Raw genomic sequence first — 25,802 nt, 5'->3', positions numbered from 1 at the left:
CCAGTTCACGCACCTGCCTATTGTTGGGAAGCCGGCAGGCCCACCACAGCAGCGGGTTCAGTGTCCGTAGTCAGCCATGGACTCTCCAAGGAACATGCCATCACAGCCCCAGGCGTCACCACCCGCACGCCAGGCGGCCTGGCGGTGTTAGGAGAGGGGACAGGCTGCTCTTGGGGTGGACGCTGGAGCCTCAGTGCAGATTGACATTTCGAAGCCTGGTGTCCACTGTGTTCCTGAGAGTTTCTGAGCTGCAGGCCTACAAGGCTCAGAAGGCTCGGAAAGAATACCTCTTCTTAGCCCCTGCAGCTCTTGGACATCTAGGAAAATTAATTCTGCTATTAGGTGTGAGCTGCCTGCCAGGGTGTAACTGTTGGTGAAGAATGGGCAGGTTTGCCCAAAGCCAGAGAGGAACCCTGAAAAGCAGAGGACCGTGCACACTGGCACGCACGCACGCACACTCACGCAGTGATTAATCTTTGGTTACTGCAAAGCAGTTAACTAGAGGGTTGTTTTTTCCCATCTCAGTAATATATATGTTTAGACTGTTTGTATGACATACACTTTCTCCTAACACACAGGGACACATTGGTAAGTGTTAATACACACAGCTGGTTTGGTAATAAGGTTATTGGAGGTAATTTGAAAGTATTATTTCTAAATCAGTATGGGTCTGTGTAGAAAAGCTGGGAACAGCGTGAGCACTGTGCCCCTGAAGCAGGGCCAACTCTGTCACCCTGTGTCACTTCTGCAACTTTGCCAGACTGAACTCACTGCAAAAGTTGAATTGTAATTTACCATATTTTTGGACCATAAGACGCACCTAGGTTTTAGAGGAGGAAAATGGGGGCGGGGGGATTTTGAAGCAAAAAATGTAGTAAAATATTTAATAACATGAATAGCATAATACTTCACCAATGTAAATGTAAACAGAACCCAATGGCAGCATTAATAACCATTGGGGGCGGGGGGAGGGCGTCTTATAGTCTGAAAAATGCGGGTATTTTGAAATATTCCGACTCTCCTTTTCATGTGCATATTTTCTTAAGAGCCTATGAAAGATACACAAGAAAAACAGTGACACCTGTGGGGGAGCAAATTTACATCCTGAACCCCTTGCAGTGCCCCACCCACAGGTGAGCTCTCACTCAGCCGAGGCCCCAGGACCACGCCCCTCCGCAGCTCCTGGTGCAGGTCGGTGCAGGTTTGCTGAGATCGTTGCCCCCAGTGTGCTTTCCCCGCCTGGGTAGTAAATGGGAAAGTGAAAAGTAACCCCAAGAATGAGGGAAGCGTCGGGTGGCATAAGATGTTTATGATGGGAGGAGCCCCCGTGTCTGGAGACCCCTGAGGGACCGCAGTAGCAGTCCTGGGGCCTCCCTGGACGTGCTGGCCTCCGTCACCAGACCTCCCACCAGACCCCTGCATTCATCACCACTTCCGATGAAACACACCCAAAACTGAGCTTGGCCTTTCTGCCCAGAGCAACTCTCCCGCCAGCGTTCCTTGTCCCAGTGGGAGCTCTCCTGACGACCTGATGGCCTAGGCTGGAAGCCTGGCAGCCCACCCCCACTCCTCTCTCCGTCTTGCACACCCAGTTTCTATTTCCTAAACGCCTGTCAGATTGATCATTTTTCAGTGTCCACAGCCCCTCCGCCTGGCTCACGACTCAGGGCATTCCTTTATCTGCAGTATTACACCCAAAACCTTGCGTCCAGACTGCATGTCCAGCTGGGGCCCGCCCCCAACCTCAGGCCCGCCTCTCTGCTTCCCCGCACCTCAGGTCTTGGCACCCCTCCGTGCCCAACCCAGCCTCACCCTTCAGTGACGGTGCTGGGAGCACCCACCACCCTCACTACATCCCTGGCCTCGCCCTCGTCACAGGGCCTTTGTGACAGTGACTTAAGGACACCTGCCTGGTTTACCCCTGTGCCTGGACACCAGGCACTTAGCAGTTCGCCTTTCTGCATGAAAGACACGGGCCCTACCTTCAAGGGGTTTAGGAGTCAGGTCTGGGGAGATAAGCTAGAAATGGCACAAGTTCAATAGAAACCTGCTTTTATTAAACAGATTTCCTTTGTTAATGAAGGTTTGTATGTTGGCTTCTATGTTACTGTAGGAGTTCCTTGTGGGTGCTGTGTGCCGCTGAGTTGGCTCTGGCCCCTGGCAGCCCTGCGAATGAGCGGTGTGCAAGCGTCCCCTGCCAGCGGCCCTGCTCAGCGGCCCGCAGCTTCTTCCATGGAGTCAGTCCGTCTCCTGTTTGGCCTTCCTCTTTGCCTGCCGCCTTCCGTTCTTTCCCAGCACTATCATCTTTTCCAAAGAACAGTTCCTTAGGCAGACTTAAAAATGTGTGTTCACGCACATGCACCAGCACCTGCTGTGTGCCCGGCACTTTCATCTCGTTTTGTGCTAGCCTCGCTTCAGTCCTGGCAGGGGCTAGGCTGTGCGCAGGAGGGAAGTCACTGCTCCTCCACTTACAGAAGAAACTAGAGCTGACAGGTGGCATCTACCCTTCCAGGGACCAGAGAGGGTCCTACCCAGCCCCCTGGCTGCCCACCCCCCCACTCAGGTTTTCCGTCCAGCCCACCCCCAACCTTTCTCAGGTTACTCTTTTCTGCTATTGGGGAAAAAAGAATGATTTAGTAGGTTTGCTGAGATTTTTGGTGATTTAAGGCAACCCCCAGGCTGGCTGAGGACCAAGAGTATTGCCCACCCCAGGCGGCAAGAAGGGGTGGCACAAGCTGGGGTGGGGAGGGGTGTGTGGTTGCCCCTTCTTTGTTGTGGGGGAGCCTCCCCCAGTCATCTGGAGCCCTTGGGAATGGGACCTGGGGCAGCGAGGCCACTCCCTCCTCTCCCCAAGGGCATCAGGTGCGAGCCCTGGGAAGGAAGGCAGTTTTGTGGCACGGCCACTGTGGGTGCATCTTCTGATACTCCCTGCTGTGTTGTTAGATCACTCCTGTGTCTCTCTGCTCTGGGAGGTATCCAGTGGCATGGCAGAAGGGGGTGGAAAGCTCCTGCGTGTGTGACATCTATTCAAGTGTCCAGGTATTTTGTTTCAAGTTCCTGATAACCAGTCAAAATACCACTCACATTCAAAAGTAAAAACCTCCATGTGTTTATGTGGGTTGTGTCTAACAAAGACACGTGACTGTGGAAACGGTGTGGTCCTCAGGGGCATGAGTGTCTGTTGTTGGCCTCTGAGGCGGCGTCCGGGCCCTGAGGAGCCCACCAGTGCTGCCACCTCCACCGGTGAGAGGTTTGGTGTTCAGAGGTGTTGGAACTTGTCAGTGAGAGGGCCTCGAAATCCTGGGTGGCACAGGCCTGGCTAATTTGTGACTAAATTAGGTGGCTGTTCATTTTTGAAGCCAAGAACCTCTTTATTTCTATAGAGGCTATTTGGCCAAAAGCCCTCAGGTGACGGCTCTCTTCAGAGAAGAGCCGCAGGAGCATGCCATCAGGTCTCCCCCGTCCGGCCCAGGGTTAGTGTCTCTATCACAATCTACATCCGAGCTCGGCTGGGAAGCGGTCCAGCCTGTTGTGGCTTTTGAAGCTGTCAGCACTGTCAGCCGGAAAGGCCCTCAAGCTGGGCAGGGTCCTTCCAGGCCACCAGGGCTTCTGTTGGACAGCGAACGCCAGCAACGGGCACTTCAGAACATTCTGCACACCCTGGCACCATCGTGCCACTTGCAGCTGCCAAGGCTTCTGTCCCATCCGGCCCCATCTATCTCTGTCTGCCTCTCTCTGCTCTCCCTTTTCTCGTCCTTGATCTCCTCCCTCGTTCACGTTCACGTTCACATTCACACGTGCCGGGCCGGGGCCCTGCTGCACCCGGCTCTGTTCGCTGACGCACTCCCAGCCCAGTCTCCTGCCTTCTCTCTCCCATCCTTCCAGACTTGTCTGTCTTTACGGGCACTTGGAATTTCCTGGTTTGGCACAAGCTTGAAGCCTAAACTATGGACATAATGAAAAGTGGTACATCAGACCGGCCGCCAGTTAAATAATGTTTGGGTTCTTGTCAGAATGTCACAGAGTACCCTGTCATTTTGTTTCAGCAACTTGTCCTTCTGAATGCACAGTTCGCCTTATGGCATGCCAGCAGTAAAAATGTCACTTACAATAATTACTTTTTGGTGAAAATGCTTGCTGACTTCCTACCTTCAAGCTGTTTTTTACACAGTGGGGAGATAATAAGAAATGACTTTATCCTGACTGCTCAAATGAACACTAAATGGAATTTGGATTATTATTACTGCAGATAGAGGGCTGGGTATGGAAATTTAAACAGATCGGATAAACTGTAGAGATTTGCCTCTGAAAATTATGGTGGGTGTGCATTTTCAGTTGGCTTCTATTGAAAACTTAAGGCAGCTGTTGTTTGCCTGCTGTTTTTGGAATGTAATATTTTTCATAATCCTTGTATAGTTCCTGAATGGCTTGTGTGTTTCAGAGGGCCTTGAGTCCCTCTCCCTGCTTTCTGTATCTTACTGACCAGGCGGCTCTTATGCAAAATTCTAAGCCTTACCAAAAAATGAATCCACACGAATCACTTTTTAAATGTAACACCTCACTGTTGCTGCCAAAATTGAATAGATGGGACGTTGGCTGGGCTTTTCAAATATGCAAATTACCTATTTTCAGTTGTTCCCGTCCTACACACTGCAGACTCTCTAAAAACAAGGTTTGTATCTAATTTACCTTCACTGTCTAGCAGAGTGCATGTCACAGAGTAGGTGCTTTAAAAATGTTTGAGTGAGTGAGTGAAGAGAAAGCAGGCAGGCTGCCGTGCACTGCAGTGATTGGCAGGCGAAGGACGGACAGAGGCGTGGAGGCTCTCCACCGCTGATCTGACACAGGTCCTTATTCCATCCATTTGACCCGAATAAGTCACACTGCTCTCTGAACCAGTCTCCTCACCTGGAGTGCAGGGTTTATATTTCTGCCTCAGCGCTGTTATGGGAGTTGAGTGAAACTGCGTCAGTACCCTTTGTGCACTGCCACATTCATGCATGGTACTAAATGCACTGTGTCCCTCCCCTCACAGTGGTAGTGGACTGGCTTTATGTGGCTCACCATCAGGTTTTTGGAACTTGTGCACCCTGGTGTGTGGAGTGTGGAGAAACCATGTCCAGTTGCACCACCACTAACAGCTGCATGGATGCGGGCATCACCCAGCTGTATGGGTGGGCTGCTTAGACTATGGAACATCTGGCTAGCTCCTGGCTATGTAGCTCTGGGCACAGTATCTTGTGTCTCTCAAAAGAGGGAAGTGGCCCTGGCCGGTGTGGCTCGTTGGTTGGAACATCGCCCCATACACCAAAGGCTGAGGTTTCTACCCCAGTCAGGGCACATGCCTAGTGGCAGGTGTGATCCCCAGTTGGAGTGTGATTGACGGGCAACTGATTAATCTCTCTCCCCTGCCCCCGCCATCTCCCTCCCTCCCTCTCCCCTCCCCTCTCACCTCCCTCCCTCCCTCCCTCCCTCCTTCTCTTTTCCTCTCTAAAATCAATAAATATGTCCTCAGGTGAGGGTTTAAAAAAAATAAGAGGAAAATGGATATGTCTACCTCACATAGTGAGGTTGTCATAAGGGTTAAATTAGTCCATTCTCACGAGCCTTATCACAATGCCTGGCACACAGTGAGTGCACAAGAGATGTTAGCTTAAGTAGGAGCTGCTGTTACAAATGATGACAAAATGGGGTTTCTTAATCATTGTCTTCTAATTACCCCAAGACTCCCTGCGGCAGTGCAGCCTCTCCCAGAATGGCACCCGTTTACCCAGTTGCCCAAGGCCCAGTGTGGAAAGCAAGCATCGTCTCTCCCTTCCTCTGCCCTCCCCACGTTCACTCCGCCCCAAGTCCTGTGGAAGCTACCTCCTGAGTCTCTCTTGAACCTGTCTACTTCTCGCCACCCCACTCCCTGCCCTCCTCCAGGCCACCGTCCACTGTCCCCAGACAGCACCACTGCCCCCTCAGGACCTCCTGGCCCCGACCTTGCTATTGGCAGGTTTGTTCCTCTACTGAAATGGCAGTGCTCTTACTCGCTTTCTGACTTTTTGATGTTAGGTCTGTAACATTTGAAACATAAAATTCCTGAATAGTATAATGAATGACAGGTACTAGTCATAATTCAGTACTATGTTTTTAAAAGAAAGAAAACATTAAAGATAGCGCCAAAGCCCCCTCCCAAAGTTCATCCCTCCTAGAAGTCAACATCCTGAATCTGCCCTTTATCACCCCTGCGCTTGACTTTCACCCTTGCTGTGCGTCCAGGTAGGCACCACAACACACCGCACGGGCCAGCTTCCAACCCGGACACAGACGTCAGACTCAGTTTTGCCCCACGCTTTGCTCTGGGGGCTTGCCGTCGTGCTCTGGGTGCTGGTGCCTGGGGCTCCGGTCCCAACGTTCTCGCTGCCGTCTGTAGCAGGTAGTATGTTGTATGATGGGTCACAATGCAGAGACCTGGTCGCCTAGTGATAGGCACTCTTTCCAGATTTTTGCTCTTTCAGACAAGGCCTCAATGCCCCTTCTAGTGCCCGCTTTGTGTCACCCAAAGAGAAGCGTTGCCCGGGTGAAGGACCTTTCCCCAGCACCCCAGCACAGGAAGCCAATTCAGAGGCCCTGCACAACCCAGCCCCTCGGGGCCTCTCTCTGCCTGGTGTTCTTGGTACGCTCAGTTTCATGCCTCAAGCCTACCAGATGTCTGGAAGAATCTACCTCCCTTTCTTTGCTACTCCTGCTCTTCCTGACTTACCTGGCTGATTCCTGTTCATGCCTGAAGTCCACCTAAACGTCATCTACCCGGAGGTTTCTCTGACCCCTGGGCCACATCAGCATCTCCCACCACCTTGCTGGTTGCTCCCCCATCCGTCCCCCTCTGGACGCTCATGCCTTTGGGTGCTTCGGTTTAATGACCACCTGCCTTCCCTACAGTGTGAGCTCCAACAGGGCGGGGCCGCCTCTGCCCATTCACGGCCACGGTGCCAAAGGCCTGGCTCAGCAGGCTGAGGGAATGAGTGAAAAAAATGGATGGAATGACACATCTTCATTTGTTCTTCCCACTAGCACTTTTTCCCTAAGTTTATGTTGGAATTTAATTTACATGAGTTTTGGCAATTGAGACATAGAGTAATTCCATCTTCTCCCCAGAATTCCCTCGTGCCCCTTTGAAGTCAACTCCTGCCCCTCACCCCAAGTAGCAACTGATCAGTTTTCTGTCCTTAGTGTTTCACCTTTTCCAGAATGTCGCCTACATGGTATCATACAAGACATAGCTGTTGAGACCATCACCAGCACTTCGGTCTTGTGCCAGGCATTGTGGGACAAATAGCAATAAATTATGAGGAGATTTATGTTGGATGTAGAGACCTTTATATAACAAATATATTTGATACAATTTAATAACTGTTCTTTTTCTTACCATCAAATTTAGATTGTGTTTCTTAGCAACAACTATACGGCAGGTATGCTCCTCACTACGGCCCTGTCTGCATTTTTCGAGCACAGAAGCCAGGGTGTCCCGAGAGGTCAAGAACGGTGTTCCAGTTACCAGAGCTGGCTCAGAGAGGCAGCTTCCACCCCCGAGTTCAGGGCCTTAGTGCCAGTCGCAGGACTACTCATTTATTTCTTTTCTTAATTATCTTTAAGTACATAGTGTAGAGCAAAGCCTTGTTCTTTCAAAAAAAAAAATATTGTTGTAATCAGAAGGTTTCATCTTTTCTGTTGACTAACGTTTCTTGTTCTGTGATGATGCTGAATCAGACAGGCAAGCACCTGTGCTCCCACACCAGGGACCCGCCACCTTGCCAGGGGCTGTGGGAGCTTGTTAATAGGCCCGGCCTTGCCATGCCAGTCCTGCCCCTGGAGCTGCGGTGCTACTGGAAATGGCTTTCTGAAGAATGACCCTCTTTCCAACATGATGTTCTGGGCATGTGGATTCCTGGTATCTCCAGTGAGCCTGTTTGCTGTTTAATTGGTCCGTGACTATCCAAAAGGGTGTCCCAGCCCTGATCAGTGGGGCTGTTGGTTGGAGCATTGTCCCACAATCCAAAAAAGTCACAGGTTTGATTCCTAACCAGGGCACATACCTAGGTTGCGGGTTCAATCCCCAGCCAGGGTGCATACAAAAAGTAACCAATCAGTGTTTCTCTCCCTTTCTCTCCTTCCCTTCACCTCTCTCTAAAATAAGTAAGCATGTCTTCAAGGGAGGATTGGGGGAAAATAACCAAAACATGGCCCAGATTCTGCTTTCTGTGACCTGAGACGATGGTGGCATCTGTGTGCACACATGTCTATTAGTGAGTAAGAGTCCCCCAAAAGCACACTAGGCTTCAAGTTGCCTGTTAGACAGACTCGGAGTGGAGGTGCAGGCACCAGCTGGCCCAGTGCACTGTAAGGCCCACGCCGGGTTTTGATCTTGAGGATTTGCCTTTGTCTGCAGCCACGATCTGGAGCACAGAGGGACGTTGGTCACATGTGGTGAGCGCCTCTGTTCTTTCAAGGGTTCTTTATGGCAAAAATGCATGTGAGCAGCTTGCTGAGAATTCCTGAAAGAAGGGAATGCACCGCCGCTTGAGTTATTCGGGGAGAGTTTGAGGGCAGCGGCACCGAGCGGTTTGTTAGCCAGGCAGCCATGATTTTGACCTTGCTGTAGGTTAAAGGACACAAACCTGAGAAGAAATCTGTTTATCATGTGGGAAATTCTTGCCATCCTTGACAGTATACAGTGAGCAAGATGGATGATCTGCCAAATTGGTCCCTCGCATGGGTGAATCAGGGCAAATTTACAGTACAATTCCTTTGCTGCTTCAGATACAAAAATAACATTTGCTGGGTTTTATATCCAGTTGTCTGATGACCTGGAGGTGAGAGAGAGAAGAAATCCGATTTGCAGGATCCACATTGCCTTAAAGATTTATACGGACCATTTCTGCTGTTGCGTCCGTCTCTCTCACATCTTTCACAAGCCAGTGTTGCTTCCTAACCTGGTTTTCCAGGTTGAGGACACAGGTTTATGCGCTGTTGGAACTCTGTTGCAGTCTGGGACAATAAATCGGTTTACCAATTGAATTGCAGTTGTTTTTCTGGGGGGATTTTATCTTTCTAAGTAGTATACAAAATATGCCTGATGTTTAGAATACATTCTTCATTCTTTTGGGTTCAAAATAGGTTGTTATCCTGCATATAATATATTTAGCAAAGGGAACTGTCATTATACGGCCAATTGTAGTTCCCTTATTATTTGGTGTTATGTTTTGTTTAATGAAGCAGTGAGTCTTTTGGGGACCACCTGTATGCGCCGATGTTCACTGAGTCCACTCTGGCGGCTGGGGGAGCCTTTGGGGGTCACAGTGGGAACCCTCCTGGGGTCCTGAGACTCAGCGCTGGGCTGCCAGGGTCCAGCTTGGAGCTTCAGGTCTCTTTGTCAAGGGTCATCACTGTGGTGACCACACATCATAGGCAGTGTTCATGTAAAATAACATGTCCATTTGTTTTGTCTGGGAAACTGGACAAATCGGTATGTGAGTCACAGTGTAGGCAAGGTGCTTCTGCATTAGAGAGCTGTGAGGCAGCGTTAGGGGAGATCACGACAGCAACAGCACAGGGTTGCTGCCACATTTCTAACTGTACTGAGTCCTCAGAAACTTTTTCTTTAAACCTGCAGTTCCTCTTCTATTGCTACTTTTTTTAATACCTCGGCCAAAAAACTATAAAACAATTCTCAAAGATTCATAGATTGCCATACTGTACTCCTCTTATACAGGACATTTATTTACTGTCCTAGGTGAGGAAAGTGGGTGTACATGGTGACATAAGGTTTTCAGCCTCAGTTTTCCGTGTGCCTTAATTACAGAAAGCACGCCAAAGACCTCTGCCAGCTGCAGCCCCGCGCCCGAATCACCAATGAGCTCCAGTGAATCGGTGAAGAGTTTGACTGAACTGGTCCAGCAGCCCTGTCCCGCCATTGAAACAAGTAAGGACGGCAAACCGCCAGAACCCAGCGACCCGCCTGCTTCAGACTCCCAGCCTACCACCCCGCTGCCTCTCTCCGGACACTCAGCCCTCAGCATTCAAGAGCTGGTAGCCATGTCTCCAGAGCTGGACACCTACGGAATAACCAAGAGGGTCAAGGAGGTGCTGACTGACAACAACCTTGGTAAGTTCTCTTCTGAACGGCCAAGTCCAGGGGTGGCAGGTCACATCCAGCTGGAGTTCTTAGGAAGAACAGGTGAAGGGGCCTCAGGCTGAGCCAGCAAAGGTTTTAAACATTCGTAGAACACTCCAGAGTCGTGGACACTCAGGATGCTACAATTCCACTGGTCGGTCCCAGCTGGCTCCTCACCACTGCACCAGTGCAGACGGTCACTCGAGCTACCTTGATTGGAGAATGCCCAGTAGGGCTCCAAATCCTTGTGGGCACCAGGGCTGGGCATGATCAGCCTCAGCCCAGCAGCATCTGGATGGCATGGTGGAAGAGTGTTACAGACTGGGTTCAAATTCTAACTCTTCTACTAGTGTCTGTCTGTGATGCTGAGCAGGCTGCTCTCTGAGCCCTCAGTAAAACTGGAGCAACAGTGCCCGCCGTGGGGTTGTGAGTAGCGGCAGTTTCTAGCACTCTGCCTGGCAGCTAATGGTCTGTTGCTGTCATCCCTCCTGCCTCATGAGGCGGGCTCAGGGCCCTGGGCCTCCCACTGGGTGTCACACCCAGGGTGCATTGCTCTGCCCAAGGGGGCTCTCGGGGAGGGCTCTGTGGCACCACTGATGAGTGTCCGCAGCTCTGAGATTGTTAGGGTGTTGAGTCATTTCAGACCACCCTGCTCCTGCAGGACAGTACTGACCAGGTAGGGTTCTCCTGGTTTGGGCATCCAGACAACAGAAATAGCCACTCCCCAAACACTTCTGACGTTCTTACTGCCCGGGTGTAGAAGTCAACTGAAAGAGCATTGTTCTCTGCAGTGCAGGTTAAGACGGCCCCCAGGAGTTCTCAGAATCTGCCGGGCACCGTCAGGAGGGGCCTTGTGTGCCCATCTTCCCCAGGGGGTGGGAAAGAAAGGAGAAGCGGTGACATGAGCTCTGGGAAATTTCAAAGAGTGACCTCACAGCCTGGGGGTCAGGCCGCTTGTCTGCTTGAGGCCTTCTACCTGACTGCTTGTGCAAAACAGAACGAGAGAGAAGGGATATCCACTGAGAACATTTTTAATTAGTTCATAAAAATAAAAACTTAGCTGTGGACTTAAAAATGGCCAAGTCCCGCCACATGTCCATTGATTACTAAGATGTGCGGGGTTCCTGGACTTGTGTCGCCCCCGCCTTACTTACACTCTTATGGCGAGTCCGCGGAAGCAGGTCCGGCGGAGTGCTGCTGCCCGCTCCCTTGTAGAACATAGCATAGCACATAAAGGTTGAACATCGGCTGAAGAAAACTCTGATTTTCAAACACTGATAAGTTGCAGGATCGCAGGTATGAGATTATGAACCTTAAAATCTCCTTGGCCTCCTACCCTTTCCCCCGTCGGCGATAGAGTCGTAGCTGACAAGGTTCACCCGCAGCCACGGCTTGTGGGACTTCGTTTTCAAACACTGTGAAGCATACACCGGTGCTCTGAGGGGCGAAACTTCTCATGCCACGCAGATAATGTAAGCCTCTGAGCAGTAACTTCCAGAAGGCTCCATGGCAGTGTCACCCTTGACCCAGAGATGAGAAGTGGTCTCTACGGTCGCTCTCACTGGTCTCAGCTTCTCCAGCAGAGGAGCTACCTCCCCTGTTGGAATCTCTTAATGAGTTAATAAATGTAGAGGGAGCCAGACTACAGCTGAATTGGGCAGCAAAGACGACCCTTAACTGAGAGTCAACTAAGACAGTCTCTTAACCTTTGGCCTGGGATCTTGGGGTATTCATTTGTCAATCTCTTGAAATCAAATGCAGAATGTGTAGTTTTCTTCCAGTTCTCAAATAGGTCCATGACCCAAAAACAATCAAGAGTCACTGCTCTGAAACCTCTAAAACTAATACAGATAATTTTGCATTTGAGCCCTGACCAGTATGGCTCAGTTGATTGGGCATTGTCCCACAAAGCAAAGTCACCAGTTTGATTCCTGGTGAGGGCACATGCCTGGGTTGCAAGTTTGGTTCCCAGTCAGGGCATGTACAAGAGGCAGCTGATAAATGTTTCTCTCTCACATCGATGTTTCTCTCCCCGTTTCTAGGGAGGGAGGGAAGAAGGGAGGGAGGAAGGAAAGAAAAGAAGGGAAGGAAGGAAGGAAGGGAAATCACTTCCCCCCATACAACTAGATGTATCAAGCAAATAGTACTAGCTGTATATCACTTTCCTGAACATAGCAAGCTTCTTGAATGAAATGAGATCCATTTGCCAGATGAGAATTAGGAAAAATTTATTTTCACAACCACGTCAAAAAATGGGTAAAAGCTTGGGACATTTGTAGCCTCAACTAACAGTTTAAAAAGCAGAGAAACCACAAGTTTACAAATTCAGTAAATGTGTCTCTAAGTTCAAATGAGTGATATAAAAAAATTAATTTCTCAAGTCCAGAGCCTTCCACGCCCTAGACTTGACTGGAGCCCCGGTTTTCACAAGGCAGCCCTCCCCCGTTGTCCCACAGCAGCCCTACGAGCGCAGGGGATGGTGTTCCCCTCTCACAGATGGCGGGCGTGAGGCACAGCGGGAGGAAGCCAGTCCACGGCCCCATCCGCCCAGCTGTCATGTCGTGGGCTCCACAGGACCACACACTGGCCTCTCTGATCCCAGTCTCCATTTCTGCCTAATGAGTCCTGTCCATTTAACTTGTCCCATCAAGTCGTTCTAATTGTACCTGATTCACATCTGTATCTTTAAAAGTGGTGGTTCCTCTTAACATGCAGCTGAGTGGCTCTCAGAGAAGAGAAATTTTCTTTTTAAGCCTCTGATGAGCACTCCCCTGTGCGTTCCAGAGCAGTCTGCCCTCTGATCAGCCTGGGGAGCCCGCTGCCCACCATGGCCCCAGGGGAAAGGCATCCAGAAAAGGCACTTTGAGCTCCAGGCAGCAGAGGCAGCTTAGACTGCGGGGACAGACTTCAGAATTGAAAATGGCCTGCTTTTCAGAAAAACAGAGCTGAGGAGCTCTTTCTCCTTCTCTTTCCTGCTGTGACCTTGGGTCAAGTGGCCTGTTTTCTCAGCAGGTCCTCATAACCTTGCAAATCGTGAAAGGAGCTGGTGCAGACAGCCCTGTGGTTTGAGATTGTACAAGAGAGATCTCCCCGTGTGCTACTTAAACCTCCCAAGCTTGGGTTTGGGATTAACCCCCTCTGATAAATGCAGCAGGTGTTATTTTCCAGGCCTCAGTTCATCCAAAGCCTGAAGGCTTTCTGACAGAAACATGGTTGTATATCAGCAGAATGCAAGAGCAAAACTGGCTCTGTTTGCAGTGGAGTTTGTCACAAGTCCGGTTGAAGAAATGCTTCTACAAAGTGCATGCCCCAAGCTGAGACCCAGCTGACCAGATTCTGGGTCTTTAAACCCTGTGTCTGATTTTAACCTTGACACATACTTATCCTTCCAGATGCCTGGGTCTCAGTGATGACATCTCTCTTGGTTCTTTTTTTTCTCTCTAGGTCAGCGCTTATTTGGGGAGACCATTCTAGGGCTCACCCAAGGCTCCGTCTCGGACCTCCTCGCTCGCCCGAAGCCCTGGCACAAGCTCAGCCTGAAGGGGCGGGAGCCCTTTGTCCGAATGCAGCTGTGGCTTAATGACCCCAACAACGTGGAGAAGCTGATGGACATGAAACGGATGGAAAAGAAAGGTAACTGCCCTGGCCAGCTGCTTTCCCATTTATAAATGCGCTATTTCTTTCAAAGCCTGCGTGCAGAGCTGAGGAGGGACACCGATCCATGACCAAGGGGCTGTAAGGCAGGACAGAGGGATTTTTGACAGTCATCCGCCAAGGATGGGAAGATCTGTGTCTTTTGCTACCTGGCAGCCCTAACTTAAGGACATTTGAGCATTGGGGAGCACTTGGACAGTTTCTGATAGCCACCCTGATGGTCAGTGTGCCCTTTTTCTTCTCTCAGGAGAGGAAGGTCGCCAAGAAATGAGTTCCAGCACTTAGTGGTGGCTTGTGTTTGCTGTCCTTCATCTTGTGGGTGAGCGGGATATCTCAGCATTGCTGTGCATGTGCCACATGCCAGGGGCTTTCATGCTATATTACTGGCGAGATCACTAATAAACGCCTTTGTAGATAAGGACACTCTGATTCAGAGAAGTTAGGTGCCTCCATTAAGGTCACCCAGCCTGGAAAATGCCAGAGCAAATTCCTGCCAGAACAGCTCTCCTGCTGCGACTTGACAGTCTCCACCCATAGAGGACATGGCCTCCCAGAGGGCTAAGCGCCACACTCCCCTCGGTGCCTCTGCACCCTCTCGAGTGTGTTGAGCGGCATTCCCCTTATGCTCTGGAGGCTACCGCACAGGAGAAATTCTGAAGGATTTCCATGGTGGTGGAAAAGTAATGCCCGTTCCATCTCATGGTTTGCACTCACTCCTACTGCTGCTTCTCATTAGTGAGTCCTCCCCTCAGAGGGGCAGTCCTGGGTCACTCAGCTGCAGTATTGTGAACTCACTCAGTGGCTGAATTCACATCCCTTGGATGTGGAGATTTGGTACCAGCTGCTGGCCTGCGACTGCCCTCCTTAAATCAGCTTTTGCAGAGGAGTTGGCCCAACAACCACCCACGTGGCTGTCCCTGGCCTCACCCACAGCTCCTCTGAGCCCAGGCCTGCATCCCCTGCATTCACCAGGAGAGGCTGCTGTTCACCACCTGCCAAGCATCACTGTTCTCACTCAACCAGGAAAAGAGCTGGAGCTCCAAAAAGAAGCAAGGGTCTCTGATACCTCCCCTAGGAACTCGTGGACTGGCTCTTGTATCACAATTCATGCTTCCAGTTCCTGGGTGCCAGGCGCTGTGCTGGGACTTCCCTTAATCCACACATTCCATACAGATGTCATTATCTGGGGAAGATGAGTTTCTGGCATTGTGAAACTTACCTGATTTATTTATTTTCAGAAAAGAGGGAAAGAAAGAGAGGGAGAGAAATCTCAATTGGCTGCCTCTCGCACACCCCAACTGGGGACCTGGCCTGCAACCCAGGCATGTGTTCTAATCAGGAATAGAACCTACGACCTTTCAGTTCTCAGTCCCACACTTAATCCACTGAGCCATAGCAGCCAGGGTGAAACTTTCCTGATTTTGAGAGCTGGCATAAGTAAGGAGCAGGAATCCAGACTCAGTGTTATTAGATTCAAAGCTGACGCTCTCAGATACGTTCTGTGCCGGGAGCTGAGTGCCTGCCACACAGGACCATGTGCCCAGGCAGCAGCCTTCCGCCCACCTGGGACCCTCCGGTGGGCTCCTGCCCTCAGGTGTGCAGAGCAAGGCTCTGAACAGGCCACAGCCTCTCAGGCAACTCGAGGCAGTGCTGCAAGCCCGAAGCCTGGTGCCACAGCACCCCCCAAAGTTTTTTAACTTCTTGTTATGGGAAATTTCAAACATAAAAATAGAAAGAATGGCGTATGAACCCAACATCTCCATCTCTGAGTTTCAGCAATTATCAGTGCTCACCCAGGCAATTTTAAAGTGTTCTGCATGCTGTCAAAGGGCACTGCCTTTCCTCCTTGGGCTTGCTCAGCGCCAGGAGCTCCCTCATCCAGGGGCAGGTCTGCACGTCTGGGCCAGCCCTCCCGAAAGCCACCTCTTGAGCAGCCTCCTGTTGCTGCAGACGTCAGCAGAGTCGAGCCCTGTTTCCGACACTCCCCGGTGTATTTCTCCTCCTGGGTCAGTGGAAAAGGACCTCATCCCCCATAAATAGATCCTAGGATTCACCAGGGGTTGTGGGGGAGGTTTCCACTCCTCCTTCAGCACGGGCTCTGGGCGCCATCTTGTGTTGCAGAAGGGTTACTGCTTCAGTGGGGCCCAGCCCTCCTCACATCCCAAGGTCCCTAAGCAGCTGTGGCCCCACTGTCTTCTCTCCCTGGTGGGGATGCTCACTAGAGGAACCTTCAGCAGCCCTAGTGGGAGACCAAGGCCCCTGACCCATCAGACTCAGCAGCAGCGGCCTGGGGCGCAGTGTGTCCCGTGATCTCCGCAGACTGCTGGTCGTCCGCCCGACAGGATGGGGCTGGCCGGACAGACCAGGCTCATTTCTTTCTAGCCTCTTAACTCTGTCATTTTAATTTGGGGGGTGGGGGGGTGGCAATTGGCCTTCTCAGTTGTTTCCTAGTTATAATAATAAAATGGCAAGTTAGGTAACTCCCCAGCCCAAGTTTCTACATCTGTAAAGTGAGGGTGATAATGCTAACCTTTTCTGGTTATGAGGATTAGAACGAATGTACCTAGCATAATGACCAGCACACGTAAGTGCTCAGTAAATGGTAGTTATTAAAATAATACCTGTCCCTTTAAAATCGATGAAAAGAAGTTGTACTACTATTCTGGCCTAGATTGATAATTCCACACCAGGCTGTCTAGACCAGGCTTCATGCACACACTGTGCTCCCTTCTCTCCCATGAGGCTTTGCTTCTCCCTTTAGCTTGAATCTTTTATCACTCTGCCTGCCTGCCTCTGTCCTTCCTTTCTTCTCTAGAAACCTTTCTCTACCCCAGTCTGCCTTCTGCTTTGTGTTCCCTTCATGAGATGATCCTTGAACCAACCTGTGCACACAGTTACAGGCACACGGATGCACATGCATGTGCAGCCTCCACTAGCTCACGGGCACGGCTCCTCTCCCTGGAGGGTACAGATGCACCTCAACAGTTCATAATCTACTCCTGAGACATTGGAGACCCATCTGTCAGTGCTGCCAAAGGGTGACTCCCTGGCTGTCGGTGGCTCCCACAGACACAGCCCCGGGCCCCCCACACACACTGCAGCCAGAGGGGGCCGCCACTGAGCGTGGCAGCCTATGCTTCTGGGAACGTGCTTAGGCCAGGCCTCAGTGCTGCCACTTCATACCTGTGTGACCTCAGACGAGTCGTTCAGCCAACCTTCAGTTCCTTCATCTGTACAAAGGGCTGACAGTGGTCTCTCCCACTGTGTAACTGTCATAGTTAATGATGTTAGCTGCTGATGATGATACTGCCACTCTTAATACTACGTACCATTTGAATTAAATAATAATATTCCCCATCGTCCATCAGTATTAAGAAGTTTTAATCCCTGGCTGGCATAGCTCAGTGGATTGAGCTCGGGCTGCGAACCAAAGCATCGCAGGTTCGATTCCCAGTGAGGGCACATGCCTGGGTTGCAGGCCACAGCCCCCAGCAACCACACATTGATGTTTCTCTCTCTCTCTCTCTTTCTCCCTCCCTTCCCTCTCTAAAGATGGGTAAATAAAATCTTTAAAAAAATTCTCTTGGTGGGAGGGGGGAATGGATTGGGAGTAAAAAGGAGAAAACTGTATTTGAACAATGATAAAAATATAAATAAATAAATAAATAAATAAAAACTCAAATATGGAAAAAAATTCTCTTAAAAAAAGGTGTTTGTTTATGGAAAAAAAAGAAGTTTTAAAGATTTTTTAGACCATAGTCCAAACTACTAGTCCACTAGAAAGATCACTGTGGATGATTTATTTGTGTGAAAAGCTTTATTTGTGTGAAAAGCTAGTCAGTGATTACTGACGTGTTACAATAAGCAGAGCAGGCGATGCCCAGATAGTACTGACAGAACCAAGAGAACTTGAACTCCAGGAATCGCCTCCTGTCCACTCAGCACATCCCCAGGCGAGAGCCACACACTGAGCCCCTGAGCCTGTGGCAGCCTGCCCGCTCCCCACCGCCCCTCCCAACCGTTACTCCACAGTGAAAACACACGGCATCTCCACATACAGTCCCCTCAGCTCCAGCTTCTGTGCCAGCCTGCTCTCCTGTGCCCTGCTTTTGCCCCTGGTCCCCCTCCTCCTGTCAGACCCTGCCTCCCCGAAGCTCTTCCCAGCAGGCTCTACTGTAAGCCCCTTCTCATGTCCATCGCCTGCCAGCCTCCTGCTCACTCGACACCTTCTCACCGTGGCCCCTGGATTACGGTCTTCTCCGTGGTCACATTCTGCCTCACCCGGGGAGATGTTAGGACCCATCTGACTTGTATATCACCCGGGCTGCAAGCTCTTTGACCTCCTCAACCCTCGGATGTTCCCCAAATTTTGTTATCACCCACAACCATTCTACCTCTCAAAGCCTAAATTCAGATACCGCACTCACCACATTCCACTGTCCTTCCATCTTTCCGTGTTTCTCTGCTCATTCCACCTCACCCAGGCTGGCCCCCAGACACCCCTCCGCGTTTCCCCATCAGTTTGCCTCCTCTGCCTTTAGCCCCTTCCTCAGACGTCCCAGGCTCTGTGATCCGTCACTTCATTGCTCTCGGGCTGTGGCACTGTCTCTCTCTCACCTTTCCGTCCTCGTCCCTCCACAACTCCCAGCCTTGGGTTAGTGCCCTGCCAGTTTTTTCCACCCATCCTTCTTGGCATCTGGGACCTGCTAGAGAATACCCCAGACCCTGTGGGCTGGCGCCCCCTCAGATTTGTGTCTCCAGCATCAGTAGGGTCCTCTGTCTTCTCTCCCCACCCCAGCCATCCCTCTCTGCCGTCCCCTGCCACCATCTCCCATGACTCCTCCACTCGCCAGACTCCTTTCCCGTCACCTCAGACCACCCTTCTCCTGTCTTCCTGCTTCACAGAGAAAGCGAAGGCCGTGGACTTGCCCCACTAGCCCCTGTGGACTTCTCTGTGCCTCCGCCTGTCCCTGCGCACCTCCAGCAACCGTCATCTCCCTCACCTCCATCACCAGCTTTCTTCGTCCCCTTGGCTCAGAGCTTTTCCAGCGCTCTCTCATTTTTATAGAGACCCACCCTCAATCCGAGATTTCCCTTCTAGAAGCCATCCTGTCTGTCTCTTTCCTGTTATGGTTAGGCTTCTTAAAACAGTAATTCATTCTCACTGCCTTCACTTCTCACCTCCCATTTCCTGTCAGACCTACCACAGTCCGGCTGCTGCTCCCACAGCCCCACTCTCTGTTCGTCAAGGTCCCCAGTCACCTCCTGGTCACTAAACCCACAGGACCTGCTGGGTCCCTGTCAGACTGTCCTTTCTGCAGCACAGATGCTGTTGACCCTCACCCTCCACTCATCCCCTGCCGCACCACCGTCTCCCGGTTTTCCTCCCGCCCCTGTTTCATTCATGGCCACCGCTTCCTGGGAGGGTCCCTGCGTGTGGCTGTTTTCCACACCCTTGTCCTCAGCGCTTCTCTGTCTCAGTAATGCCATTGACTTCAACTGTCGTTTCTATTCAGGTGGGTCCAGATTCCTCTCTCTAGCCCAGACCAGTCTTCTGAGCTTAATACCAACCTACCCAACTGCTTACTGAGCATCTCGATGTGGAGGGCCCAGAGGGCCCTCAGACATCACACCTCTAAGACACACCATCATCTTATCCCTTCAATCTGTTCCTTCCCTGGTGCCTAACCCAAAGACACCACCACCCACCTCATCCCCCTGAGACCACAGAGCCACCTCAGCTCTCTCTGTCTGTTCCGGGGTGTCAGACTCATCTTCACCGGGGCCACATCAGCCTCGAGATTGCCTTCAAAGGGCTGAATGTAATTTCATCTCCTTAACAGTTAAGGAGTGGTCACATTTACACAGCCATAAAATTATTTTGCCCTTTAAAGGCAGCCGCGAGGCTGACGTGGCCCCCGGTGAAGATGAGTCTGACACCCCTGGTATAGTTCATTGAATCAGCTGCCGAGTCCTGTCAGTTCTACCCCTTAACACCTCCCCCACCCACCTGCTCTTCTCCCAGCCCGTCACTGCTGCCTTATCTCAGCTCTTTATCACTTTCTGCCTTTTAGCCCTTCTCCCTCCCAAGTGTAGCCAGAACAGCCTTTCAGAAACATACAGCTGATCACATCATTCCCCTTGATGAAAATCTTTTTGTTCCACTGCCTTTAAGACACAGTCCAACCTTTGTCCTGCCCTTTGCCCGTGTCTCCAGCTGTGAGTCGGCCAGCTTCTCCTGCACCAGTGCCCCTTTCACCTACGCGCACACAGCACACCTTAACTGTGCTGTCGTGTGGCTCCACGCCTCTGCCCATGCTGCTCCCGCTTTCTGCAGCAGCCTCGCACCACTTTCTACCTCATTACCTGTATTTCCTGATTAACCCCTCCCTGCCCTTCAAGACTCGGGTTAAACATTATCTGTCCAGAGAAGACTTCCCCGACCCTCCCCAGGCTGGCCTGCATGCCTCCCCTCGGTTCCCCTACTGGGGTCCTCTGTCTGTGCACCTGTCTGTGTCCCCCACTGAACTGCCAGCGATGCAGGGCTAGGCGGGAGCCTCCCATTACAGCAGAACCAGTCCTCCTTGAGTGCATGTTGGGTTTCAGAGTGGTTCTAGTGCACGTGTTTTGAGATGCTCTTGGAAGAGCGGAGTAGAACAGCCTGATGCCACAATCTTGTGATCTCAATCCAGGGGTATACCATGTACTGTGGGGCCAGGGGCGTGGACAGATCTCTCGGCTGGGCCTGCCCCTGAGTCTGACCTCTCTCTCTCTTCCTCAGCCTACATGAAGCGACGACACAGCTCTGTCAGCGACAGTCAGCCCTGCGAGCCCCCCTCTGTCGGCATTGACTACAGCCAAGGTGCGAGCCCCCAGCCGCAGCACCAGCTGAAGAAACCCCGTGTGGTGCTGGCTCCTGAAGAGAAAGAAGCTCTGAAACGAGCATATCAGCAAAAGCCATACCCGTCACCAAAAACCATCGAAGAACTTGCCACTCAGCTCAACTTGAAAACCAGCACTGTCATCAACTGGTTCCACAATTACAGGTGTGCCCCTGCTCTCAGCCCAGTGAGCCCGGCTCCCAGAGGACAGGCTGCAGCCCTGCGCAGGAGTCTGTCCTGCAGAGCGTGGCTGATAAGGGTCCATGGGAATGACGTTCAGTGCGCCCCGCACACAGGGGACTGAGAACTTGGTTACTTCTCAGTGCTTTGGTTAGCCGGATGGGTTTTTACGCTGTTCTATTGGCCTTCCTAACTCCAAAGAGGGTTATGTGGTTAGAGAAAATCTACATCTATGACCCCCCAAAATTCCCTCTAATTTATATCATTTAATAAGGGACAGTATAGGTATTCATGGTTCCGTAGCAGTGGACATTTCTTAAGTGATTTTTTTAGTGCTTTCTCGGGGTCTTTTACTATATCGTTTTCCAAATTAGTTTTATTAGTTTTGTGATTAAATAAATTCAGTAGTGTAAAATGCTTTCTTTTGGGAAAGCTCCAAGCGAATAAAGATTTATTGAGCATCTACTAGACCTCCAGACACTGAAATAAGTGTTTTAACCAACACTGTATTACTTGATCCTCACAACTGTATGATCCTGCACATAGTGTGACCAACATCCTACAGGTGCAAATACAAAACTCAGAAGGGAGTAGGGGGTGCTGAGTGCTCTCCTTGTAGAGCAGAGTAAGCTGAGGTGACATGCTTGGATTAGATCACGGAAATTCACTGAAAGATAATGAATTATTGATCATAGCTGTAATCAAGACTCCCTACCACCAGAAACCAAGAATTTCCAGGGGCCTGATGGAAATTCCTGCTTGTTTCATGTCTTGTGAGGGGTCATCTCAATTGCCAGTGCTCATCAGAACATCGTTTTCTCTAGGGATCAGTACACCAAAGTGACGAGGAGCTAGTGTGGGTAAGAGCCTCAGTTGCTCACCTGAAACAAGTGGCAGGCAGTAGATCACAGCTAGTCAGGGGCCAGGACTGCGGGAGGTGTTGTGTCTCTGACTGGGCCCTGCCTCATCTGACAGGTTCTGCTGGTGCTTCTGAAGGGGCCCAATAAGCCTCCCAGGTTCTGAACAAAGTGGGAAAATTTTAAATATTAGATGGGAGCCAAATATCACCTTTACTGCTAAAAGAAAAAAAAAAGCTAAGTTAATAGTTGAAGCTTAGTGTGAGAGCCAGATAGACCTGCTACCTGACCCCTAAATCCACGCAGATCTACCCGTTGTGGCAGCACTGGCCCCAGGCCGACCTCCCCATGTGTGGGCTAGCTCCCGTGAGGACAAAGAAAGGACGTGAGCTGAGCATAACCAGCTTAGTCATCATTTACCAATCAGACAAAAACAGGCAAAGTGGGGCCAGCAGTTACAATATTGGAGCTCCCGCTACATGGAAGGAAACCTCAACAGTAGTGAATAAGCGAGATGGAGGAAAATGACTGGAAGTGTGGACAGAGGTTCACCGGAGCCTCTCCCTGCCAGGCATTGTATCACCCCATTTTCACTTTCTAGACCCAAAGGTGCGTTTGAATATGTAATTTCAAGTTAGGTCCATATTAATGCAGGTGTTATAACTCTGGACAACAGTGCATGAAGCTGTAGATTACTGAAATCTGGGTAAAGGTGCTACTAATTACACAAAACATCTCCAAAACCATCTCCCCTGGTCCTGCTGGGGCCACCTTTTTCTTAAGATTCCCCTTCAGGCTTCAGTTGAGTGTCCATCATTGCCTCCTGTCCAGGGCATTCTCTCTTCCGGTTTCTGAGCTGCTGTCACGCATCCTGCTGGCCTCCTGACAACCACGGTGATGCCCACCACATGGTGGGCAGTGGGTCATTGTGGAGAAGCAAACTCAGTTTACACCCTTGGCTAAAACAGAGAAAGGGGAGAGACGGAGAATAGCAATAGGCTGTCAAAACTTAGTAAATGAGCTCAGGTCTGGGTCTAGAGTAGGTGCTTCATAAATGCTTTCTTTTGAAAGGAACTCCACAACAAAACAGGCTGGGCTATGGGAGAGCAAAGGACAGAGACTGGTTTCAGCTGTGGAGATCTGGAAAAATATCATGAGATGTGCAGGGTCTTGAAAGAAGAATGAGAATGTTGTAAGCCACAAAATAGGTCTGAGAAGAAGTCAGCACCGTCAGACTATTGAGATCCTGCTTTGAGGTGTATCCTCTTTTGGCTCAAATAGACTTTTTTTAAGTGAGCATGAAGTCATTCAGAATTAGCATAAAGCCCACAGCACTGAAGTTATTTGCCTAAGGTCACCCAGGAGGTAAAGTGCCAAGCATTAACTCAGTCAGAGCAAGGCTGCCCCCCTGGCTTCGGTTCTTCCCTTAAATGCCGGTGCAGGCCGACTTAACACGCCACAAAATAAGCCTGGTGAGAAGTGAGCGCCATCACTCTGTTGAAATCTTGCTCCCAGGTAGGTGTGTCCTCTTTTTGGCTCAAATAAAACTTACCCACAGAGCTTCACACAAGGTCCGGCACACAGTAGTACTCACTCCACACACATCACTGAATGGGCTTAATTCCTAAGCAAGAAGGCAGTCTCTTACATTCTTTCTTCAGGAGTTAAACAGCAGACAGTGAATTTATTTTCTCCTGCCCCACTGGAACCCTCAGGGAATAATGTTTGGATCAATTTTTGCCAAAAATAAAACTTTGCTTCCTCTTACCCTTTTCCCTAAAGAAGTTGGAAGTAACTTAGAGTGACCATTTACTAGGAATGGGACCAGGAATGCCAGAAAAACATACCACAACACTCCTGGTCTCCTGGAAGGTCAGGTCCACCCTGTAGAAACTGTTTTGAGAGTATTTGTAGAAACTGTTTTTGAGAGTTTGCATGACTTGTATGAAAACCAGATCTGCTCCTGGGACCTGGTCTTTCTAGACCAGAAGACAATATTCCTCATAGACATAGAGACAATTCTAGGCTAAGAAGGAGGATGTCTCATATCTTTTGAGCACATAATACAGAGTGGGGCAAAAGTAGTTTTACAATTGTTTATGGAAAATAATACAATAGTCCTGGCTAGTGTGGCTCAGTGGATTGAGCACCAGACTGCCAACCAAATGGCCACCAGTTCAATTCCCAGTCAGGGCACATGCCTGGGTTGCAGGCCAGGTCCCCAGTAGGGGGCACTCAAGAGGCAACCACACATTGATGTTTCTCTCAGTCTCTTTCTCCCTCCCTTCCCCTCTCTAAAAATAAATAAATCTTTAAAAAATAATACAATAAAGGATATATAATAAACTCTGTTTTATGTACTCACAACTGTGAACCTACTTTTGTCCCACCCTGTATGTGCCAGACACTGAGCCACAAGCTTTATAGGTGTGTCATCTCGTTAGACCCTCCAATCAGCAGTCAAGTACAGTGCTGCCAGCCCCATTTTACAGAGAAAGGTTGCACATGCTAACTGAGCTTGTGAGGGCGGCAGCCTGGATCCCATGCCACAGGCATGAGGTTGTTCCTTCCCACCCCCAACCCAACCTGTCTGCCTCAGCCTTAACACTTGTATTTCTGTCATTCAAAAGGCACCTCCATGGTAACAATAGTTTGTTGGGGCGGGGGCGGCGTCTACTTTGTGTCCTGTATTATACTTTTAATATTTTATTTAACCTTCTTATCTCGGCAAAGAAGATACAGTTCTCTACATTTTGCTCAAAAACATTAAGGAAATTATCCAAGCTGTATGGGTAGTAAGTGACAAAGGCAGATTTCAAACCCAGTTTGCCTGGTTCTAAAAGCCTGTGCCCTCTTCTGGGCCAATCTGCCCCCAGACTCAGAGTTAGTACTTGGTGGGCCTGTGACCTGGCTAGGACCAAACCCGCAGCTGCCCGTCTAGCCCCCGACTTACCTAAACAGGGTGGAGTGGGCTTGTGTATTTATCCCAACTGGTGGTTTCAACTGCCGGTAAAGAGCAGGTTTACCCTCCCAGCATAGTGCCCAGGAGCCTGTTGACAGAACCGTCATTTCACAGGCTCCTGCAGTAGCCCCAGGGAAGGAGGAAAGCCAGTGTTACCCCTAGGGACCTCCAGGGGTGTTCAGGACCTCATGCTGCAACTCAGGCTCCGAAATCGTCTTCAGGACAAGAGTCTTAGAGCTCACCCTGTACCAGGAACGATCATGTAGCAGACAGCCACCAGCAGAGTTGATACACTGGACTAAGCTACAGCCAGATTCTCCCTGGTCCCAGCATTTCCCACATCCAACACAAGGCGTGACATAGAGTGCATGCTCTAAAAAACATTACCTATATTGAGTTATATGTACTGCAGAAAATATTTTCCTGCATTCCTAATCCAAAGGCTTTCTGCAGGCTAATCTCTGCAGGACGCTAGACTTGATGCTAATTTACCTGAAGATGCTTTGCCATTAACAGTTGGCCTTTTCAACTCTGGAATAAACACCTAGAGAGACTTCTGATTGAGGCTCGGACTGTCAGCATGATGGGGGGAGAAACTTCGGCACAAAAAGACTTAATGGGAGCCCTTCAGTGATGTCTCCAAGGGCTCCCAAACAGGGACGGCCAGGGCCCCAGTCGTTTCCTTCAGACCCAGCAAAGCACTGGAGCACATTTCCCTCCGTCTGCTGCACTCAGGTTGATTAATGGGTGGAGCACATGTTTGGCCTGCCTTCTGCTTGATCAGACATCACCCTTTGTGACCCTTCTCTGGTCTTCTTTCAAAGAAGGACATCAGTTGAAACATAATTTGATGGAATTCCACTTCACTAATAATTGCTTCTCTGTCATGAAGTCCTCATGAGGAAGCAGTGGTTACTGTTCATCCTGCATTGGCAACTCCTCAGCATTCATTACTGTACACCAGTAAGACCCTCGCTGGGCCAGGGCCTGTGCACAGAGTAACAGGACCCCGCCATTCGCAGCTGGTCAGAGGCCCAGCAGGGTCAGGACGCAGGTGCCATTGGATAAGTGACATCCATGCTCCATCCTAGTGGATGGAAGACTGGCAT

The 25,802-nt window shown here is 50.3% G+C and overlaps 1 protein-coding gene across 8 annotated transcripts in view; it reads left to right on the top strand.

The window, feature by feature from the left end:
- CUX1 (cut like homeobox 1) overlaps positions 1-25,802 on the top strand; it is a 365,888-nt gene that overhangs the window by 313,361 nt on the left and 26,725 nt on the right. For 6 of the 8 annotated variants that reach the window (XM_045819302.1, XM_045819301.1, XM_045819305.1 and 3 more), the window contains 3 exons: positions 9,848-10,150; positions 13,604-13,792; positions 20,595-20,859. The exons of the other annotated variants lie outside the window; for them this stretch is intronic. In XM_045819302.1, coding sequence (XP_045675258.1) covers positions 9,848-10,150; positions 13,604-13,792; positions 20,595-20,859 — 757 coding nt within the window. The remainder of the gene's footprint in view (positions 1-9,847; positions 10,151-13,603; positions 13,793-20,594; positions 20,860-25,802) is intronic. 8 annotated transcript variants of the gene reach the window in all.

This window comes from Phyllostomus hastatus, unplaced genomic scaffold (assembly GCF_019186645.2).
Source record: "Phyllostomus hastatus isolate PE091 unplaced genomic scaffold, TTU_PhHast_1.1 phas_scaffold_385, whole genome shotgun sequence".
Taxonomy (NCBI): Eukaryota; Metazoa; Chordata; class Mammalia; order Chiroptera; family Phyllostomidae; genus Phyllostomus; species Phyllostomus hastatus.
Note: the sequence above shows the minus strand (reverse complement) of the source record. Positions and strands in the feature narration are given on the sequence as shown.